The 7,839-nt window shown below is 38.3% G+C and overlaps 1 protein-coding gene across 1 annotated transcript; it reads right to left on the bottom strand.

Moving 5' to 3' along the window:
- Positions 1-5,809: 5,809 nt before the first annotated feature.
- On the bottom strand, positions 5,810-7,474 carry LOC121730356 (probable flavin-containing monoamine oxidase A). The gene is made up of 2 exons (XM_042119365.1): positions 7,408-7,474; positions 5,810-7,201 (listed from the first exon to the last, which is right to left on the bottom strand). The coding sequence occupies exon 2, from the start codon at positions 7,100-7,102 to the stop codon at positions 5,879-5,881; it is 1,224 nt and encodes a 407-aa protein (XP_041975299.1). The 5' UTR covers positions 7,103-7,201; positions 7,408-7,474; the 3' UTR covers positions 5,810-5,878.
- Between the last annotated feature and the right edge of the window lie 365 nt (positions 7,475-7,839).

Genomic DNA, 7,839 nt, shown 5'->3' with positions numbered 1-7,839 from the left:
ACGATCTTTTCCACTAATGCATTATCGGCCAAGGGTTTCGGTTTACTTATTGTCTGCTCGACGAGATTGTTAAGGGGCTAAATGTTTGTTTGTAATTTTTACCTGATTAAGGTAAGGAACGATAGTGATTTTACAATGCACTAATAGGGTCATTATTATTAATCTGTCAATAGATTCATAATAACAACCACCATTGTATTAATGCCATTATTGGGCCAATTCAAAAGTTATACTTAAGTACTTAGTTCTATAGTTTCAATTTACTTAAAGAAATGTAAAAACATGCTCACTTAATACTCTTGTTAATACTGTTAAATTAAGTGAGGATGTTTTAACATTTCTTTTGAAAAGTACAGCCCAGCCCATATCAATTAAAAACATAAACAATTCAAAATAATTGTGTAATGGAAAGTTATTATACAACTTCATACAGCTGTACTAATTATTATGCTGTTGTTGATGTGTGACAAGCATGGTGAAAAATTACGACGATGTTACATAACTACTAGCCTATAGCCAAGCCCCCATACTAAAATTACGGCTGCACTAGCACCTCTGCTAGCACAGACAGTAAACAAAAAGTTTTGTTCGACGTTTGACAACGTTTCTTTCAATACCGTACTTTGTTATGACGTATGCAACATGTCGGATTTTGGTCAGATTATATTTACTGTATGTGCTAGTAGTGCTCTGACCTTTGCGTAATATACCCTGTTGCACCTCCGTGGTCCAGTGGGTAAGAGCGTGGCTCTTGACTCGGAGGTCGTGGGTTCGATTCCCGCGTTGGAAACATGTTATTTCCAAGTTTGGTTAGGATAATGCAGGCTAATCACCTGATTGTCTGACAAGTAAGACGATCTATGCGTCGGATGGGCATGTGAAAAGTCAGTCCTGCGCCTGATCTCTCGCCAGTCGTGTCGTGTCGTGTCTTCCGTCCCACTGGGTTATGAGAGTAAAGGAATAGAGAGTGCTCTTGTGTACTGCGCATACACTTGGGCACTATAAAATGACTCCTGCGTAGGTACGCAGGAGTAATTTTATAGTGCCCAAGCGTATGCGCAGCGCCAGGTGGCCTGGTTTCAATGAAACCGGCCACCGTCATCGAAACCGGTGTGGGGGGTATTATACTCTGTGAACCAAAAAAAATCTGCTTATCTTTGTCTGGAACTAAGCCAGAATGGACTGTAAAGCAAAACACTAGTGGTGTTTTACCGCCAAATCTACGACGTGGTTTCGTTATGTGGCGTGAGAAGTACCCATTTACGGTAACGCCAATTTCGGCGGTTTGCGAATGTTAGTTTATGTTCGGTGATCTACTGACCGACTGACCGGATCTATAAAATATTTGTAATAGTAGTTGGTTGTGGAAATAAGTAGAGTTAGGACCCCATAGAAGATCCCAAAGAAAGAAAGCTGATAATAAATAGCACATTATGTAAGCTCTTAGGTTGCATACGACAATTTTTACGACAATGTTTGAAATGAAATGTATGTGATTTGACAAAAGGCATCGGAAGCGCCATATCACCATATATCACTTGCTTCATCATCTCGATTCAATTTCAAGACATATTAGGCAAGTATTCGCTGACCATGACTTTAAATAAGAGATGGCTGAAACTCAGCATCCTGGTGATCGGTCACATCTTGACTGGGTTTTGGGTATTTTCATTCTTAGCGGTTGTGTATTCCGTGGCTCTGCCTTAAAAGGAGAAACTAGGGACGTTTTTCCATACAAACTTTGTCCCCTGTTCGTCTCTCTGTTCATCTATTCGTCTCTATCGTACTCTGGGGGAGCCAGAGCCCACTCTGGCTCCCCCAGAGCACGATAGAGACAACTGCAGTTTGAGGTTAGGGAGACATCATACTTTTATTAAAATCGTAAAAGGTAAAATTTTTGTACATTGAAAATAAACTTGAAAAAATGAGTCAGGGGTATGTTAGAAGAGTAATAGAACACATTTTAACTGTTTTTGAAATTTTTGTTTCTCTGTCTGTTTGTCTGTTTATTTGTTTGTCTGTTTTTCTGTTTGTACAGGCTAATCTCTGAATCCGCTAGACCGATTTCAATAGCCGGGTCCACACCAGACGATCCAACGCGCTCCGATCGCGCGCGGCATGAAGTGCGTTGCACGGAGCGTTTGGTGTGGACGTGCCGCGCGCGATCCATGCGCAAGTTTTGGAACGCGCGCTCCCTAGCGCTCGCGATCCTTTCGTTGTCGGTTTTCTTGCCCGCTTCAAAGGTGCCTCAGTTACGTGGTTATGTGATTCGAACGATCCATCACACCATGGATATTTCGCAAATTCGTCGTCTGATATCGCTTTATAAGGAGTTTAAATGTTTAATTCAAATTCAAATTTGTATTTGCAACCAAGTACATATATAAATCAACATACATTGACGAAATATACAACTTATGCCTTGTTCGGGCGTTTGCAAAACAATTATAATTTTAGTGCTTATTATTCAAGTAAATATATAATCTTATTTTTATGGTATTCTTTTAAATTATCTTGTTCATTAGTATTATCACAGCGGTATTATATTATCATAAAGTATTATTAATACCTACTTAATATATTTTATGAACTTAACTTAGATACTCAAATCAATACTAAAATATTCTTTATGGGACCCAAAAGATATTAATTTTACGAATTGAGGTGCAACTTGCAAGAGACGATGCTTGGGCTCAGATTTCTTCGCAAAATGGGGAACAAGCCAGTAGAAGACTAAAGAAAAAAATGCGGTCTCTGGCGGGAGGCTATAGAAGGAGCCGCCGCTGTACGTGTGACTCCATGTCGTGCAAGATACTGACTGACTTAAATAACGGATCGCCTTCGGATCGCTTGGAGCGCATATTAGGATCGCAGTTTCCAAGTTCTTGGATCGGTCTCACGCGCTCCACGCTCCTCGATCCTGGATCGCGGATCGCGGGATCGCCGCTCCAAGATGGATCGTTTGGTGTGGACCCGGCTAATGAAATTTGGCATGATGATACCTTACATTCCTGTTCAACATCTTAGATACTTTTTTAACCGACTTTCAAAAAAGTAGGAGTTAATGTTTGCTTTGCTGTTTGTGGTCAGATTTTCAAAATTCTTTTTTTGTTGTATAAATTGCCCGAATTTGATATCATCATGTTTACAATAAAATCGGCCAAGTGCGAGTCGGACTCGCGCATGAAGGGCTTCGTACCGTTATAGAGAAAAAATAGGCCAAAAGTTGTGTTTTTGTATGGGAGCCCCTCTTAAATTTTAATTATATTCTAATTTTATTATTAATTATTGAAGTACATATATAACGAGATTTTGCCCGCGGCTTCGCTCGCGTTAAGAAGTATTATTATATACAAACTTTCATCCCCTATTTGAACCCCTTGGGGTTGGAATTTATCAAAATCCTTTCTTAGCAGATGCCTTCGTCATAACATCTACCTGCATGCCAAATTTCAGCCCGATCCGTCCAGTGATTGATAGATCACTATGTCAATCAGTCAGTCAGTCACCTTTGAGTTTTATATATTATATAGATTAAGGATTCTGTGAAAATTTCAACTGCCTGCCTGTTGTCATTATTGATATCTAGCAAAAAAGGCCAATAAAATTATGTTTGTTGTGTGGGAGCCCCCCTTAAATATTGATTTTATTTTGTTTTCAGTATTTGTTGTTATAGCGGCAACAGATATACACAATCTGTAAAAATTTCAGATCTCTAGCTATAACGGTTCTTGAGTTACAGCCTGGAGACAGACAGAACATACATTAACGCGGACGAAGTTGCGGGCAACAGCTAGTCAATAATAAAATATATTTTTCAAATACTTGTTTTTCATTTCTCTAGCCCTTGGCGTGTTGAATATGTTTTAGATTGCTTGTTCTCTGTGAGAGGCCAGCTCGGCCTCTCATAGAAAACAAGCAATGGAACAGCAAAAAAATGGAAAGGGCGTAAGCGACAAAATAGTTTTTGTCACGTAGTTTTAAAACCATAAATACATTTCGCATAAGCTATGGGCAAATTAAAGTGTATGCTTGAACCAATCTATGTACAAAAAAGGCAAAATAGGAATCCCTTTTTTTAACAGAGGTCTTTTTGATTGATTATTCTGTGTTATAAAAGTTGACCAATCGTGTTATGCTATGGGTAATTCAAAGACAAAGACATGATGAATACTGACAATGAACTTTAATTTCTTAGCCTTAGTCATTGCTGAGAAAAATCGATATCGCTACAGCGCGGAAGAGCAGGAACACCGTTGGGGTTTTAGTGGGTGTGCCTGGGCGCGACCCCCCGCTCCCAGGGAGTCCCACTTACCCCGGTAGCCCTACCCAGACTGCCGGAGATGCGTAAACGTAAAAAAGTGTATTTTAATTCTACTTTTATGCACCTTAGCCCATCCATCCATGCGAAAGTGTGTCTATCTGTTACATCTTCACGCTCAAACCTCTGAACCGATTTTGTTTAAATCGGGTATGGAGATAATATTTTGAGTCCCGGAAAAGGATATGGGATACTTTTTGTCCCGCAAAAATGTACGTTTCTCGTGCGATAAACGTCTTTTGGTGCAACGGAGTTGCGGGCGTACCGTACATCTATTTAGTTCATAATAATATTCTCCAATTCTGGGACCATCACGTGAACCTACGACAGAAATTAAATAAGATGGTAAAGAATTGTTAATAATTAAGTAACAACTAACAAGATGTCGTCACGATCAGTGGCGCGGATACAATGCACTTCCTCTTCCTTGATTCGTCTTCCGGATCGAAGTGTAAATTTGTAAATACTATCGAATTAGTTGTTGAATATAATGTCTAAGTTGGTGAGATTTAAGGATTTTTGTTATCTGCACATGTATCAAAATTCTATGAAGACCTGCCATGACAACTGCTAATATTATGACGTAATATATTACGTTCGTCATGAACTTCCTCGCCTGAAACCTATGAGGAAGGTTTTTGGCACATAAGAAGCGCTTCTCTCCTCGTACCACAACTGATAACAACTTCAAAATGCTAACAAGCTCGGGGAAAACCGATCAATGCTAAATGTTGGGTACAGTGCCAGTGTAGATACTTAGGCCCGTATAAATAGTGAGTACTCAAGATGCATCTCGGTCTCGAGACACGGTTCAGGCTCTGTGATTGGTTGGCTGTCAGAATTTAGTCAATCACAGAGCCGAACCGCGTCTTGAGACCGGGTCGCCCATCGCATTTTAAGTACTGACTATTTATACGGGCCTTAATTTTTTTACAATATCTGCATGAAGCAAATTGACTAGATATTTTCTACAGGCGTTAAAACTTATAATATTCGTAACTCCTGAAGGTATACATAAGCAATAACATTCACCTTACGTTGCTATAACAAAAGGTTTGCGACAAAAGAACATTAATTTAATTATTATCTACAGTGAAATGTTATCTTAAAAGCATTTTTATATGTAAATACCTAATTTCCAACCAAAAATAAGATAGTAAATAACAAAACTTGAGGCAGTTTATGTAATCTATTCACTCTAAACATTTAGATATCGTGCGTAACTGACTGACGTATGTTTTCCCATCAAATTAATCATAATATTCTTATCATGAACCTACGTTTTCCTAGTAGCATTACATCCTCATAGCCGTTTAAACTTGGCCCAATTACGGTGCCCTTAGTAGGGCTGTAGGTCACTGGGCAAATCTACATAAGAAGCCCCTTGTAAGTGATGGAACTACTAGAAGGAAACTTACTACTTAGTACTAACGTAACACCTAACTCCTACAATAAAAGGTATTGCGAATGATTCGGTAATATTTTATTTGTAAATGCAGTAAAAATTGATGTATAATTATGTAAAATTACACACATTGAACTGAGGGTGCTATGTGCTTAACTATTTAAATGTCTCAAAACTCGGTATCCGATGTAAGCAGCAGTCGCATACAGCGCCACTCTTGTGCTCGAAGCAAAATTGACGGCAGAGAACCACCTTCGAAATGGATCAGTGTCATTGAAGAAGGTCGGCCAACGAGACTCTACAAGATCTTCGTAAGTCTGTGCTTGTGGTCTTAGATACGCCACCAGATGCATATAAGCGTTATGTCCAGCTTCCAAAGCAGCTGCCACATCACCCTCAGCAAAAATATCTAGTGCTCCCCATTCAAGTTTATGACTTGTATGTTGTAATCGTCGTAACGCCAAGAAATTGCCACAGAGTGGTACGCATACGTCATCGATTGCAGATTCTATATACCTCACTGGTCTGGCTGCGTCGTCACCAAAGAGGTCTATCAACTGTTGTTTAACTGCCTCTTCTGAATTTTCTGTATTATCTTCATTGTACTTTAAATATCCTACTAAAATGGGATTCAAATCTTTATTTGCCGTAAATGGTAGCTTTGGTTGCTCGGTCGCCCACAGTATAGGTCCACGAAGACTAAAAATATCACCACTAAAACCGGCCTTTTGCCAAAATTTTTCTTCGTACTGTATCCAAAATTTCTTTGCTCTGCCCTTCGTCATAGAGGTGAATATACTTTTCTGGTTCTCTGTCAGTAGAGCCGGCTCGAATTTTATGTCACATAACTCATCCGGTTTCAAAGCCATAGCGAGAATGTTGCAAGTATAACGTTTATCTCCTTGTAGCGTTTTCAATATCACTTTTTCTCCTGGACATGAATTTATTTCCTTTATAGGTTTTATCGGTAGCGTTATATTAGAAATGCTTTGACACAGCTTACTGGATAAATGTTTCTTGAAATATCCTAAAAGCTTTTCTCGTAATTTTGTATTAATTCCGTCTAAGTTATTTGTAACACTCCCCGTTCTATAGCACTGGTACAGAAAAAATAAAACTGAAACCTCGTTTGGGGATACACCACATACCAATCTGACTGTGTTTCTCATAATGTTCCTGGAGGTAGGAAACAGTAGGGATCTGCAAATATGTTGCTCCATATTAGTACGATCAAAATAGATGAGTTTCTTTCTCTCTGCAGCATCAGACATTTGCTTGACTTGAAACAGATCCTTCATATTCTCATCCAAAGCTATCTGATACTGATTTAATTCAAATTGTTCAAAAACTTTCAGAAAGTTAAATTCGTGTAGCATTGTATCGTATGTTTCAATATCACCATTCTCATTTTCGAATACTTTTTTTAAGTTAGTTTTAAATAACTCAGGCGCGGTGATTGATTTTGGTATTGGAACCTGAAACGCATTTGCATATACTGTGAGGTAATATTTTGTTAAGTTATCAGCTACCTCTCTGGCTGTTCCATTAAAAACATTATATCTGTCATCATCATCAACACCGTCTTGCTTTATAGAAGATTTAGGTTTGTTTGCTAGATCAAGTATTACAATTTCCATGGTATCTCCAAATGTTTTCTTCAGCTTATGCGCAGTGACCATACCTGATAAACTGCATCCTAGTACAATGATGTCTACTGTTATGTGGTTGTTTATGTTTTCATCTAATTTAAATGTTTCAGACATTTTTAATGTTATTATAAAACTATAAATAATAATTTAGCAGTGTTTCATTTTACCAAAAATGTTGATACAAATTACAAGGTGACTTGGATAACGGTAAATTTTGAAAGATTTTGGACAATAATAAATGATGACAGACTGTTTTCTTAAATTGGAGTGTCTCAGAAATTGTTTTGAAGATTTCCTAAACTGAACTGTCAATAATATTATTATTCTACACAAGTAACTGCCCACAAATAAGACAAAGATACTGCAAAGATACTATAGGCTGATAAGATACAGTTTGACGTCAGAGTGTAAGCACTTACCCAATACAGTTTATCCTTTGTTGCGTCGTGAATGGAACAAATCGG

Source organism: Aricia agestis, chromosome 9 (genome assembly GCF_905147365.1).
Source record: "Aricia agestis chromosome 9, ilAriAges1.1, whole genome shotgun sequence".
NCBI classification, from domain to species: Eukaryota; Metazoa; Arthropoda; class Insecta; order Lepidoptera; family Lycaenidae; genus Aricia; species Aricia agestis.
Note: the sequence above shows the minus strand (reverse complement) of the source record. Positions and strands in the feature narration are given on the sequence as shown.

Coding starts and splice junctions, on each gene's coding strand:
- LOC121730356 (XM_042119365.1), bottom strand. CDS start 7,102: ATGCTACACGAATTTAACTTTCTGAAAGTTTTTGAACAATTTGAATTA.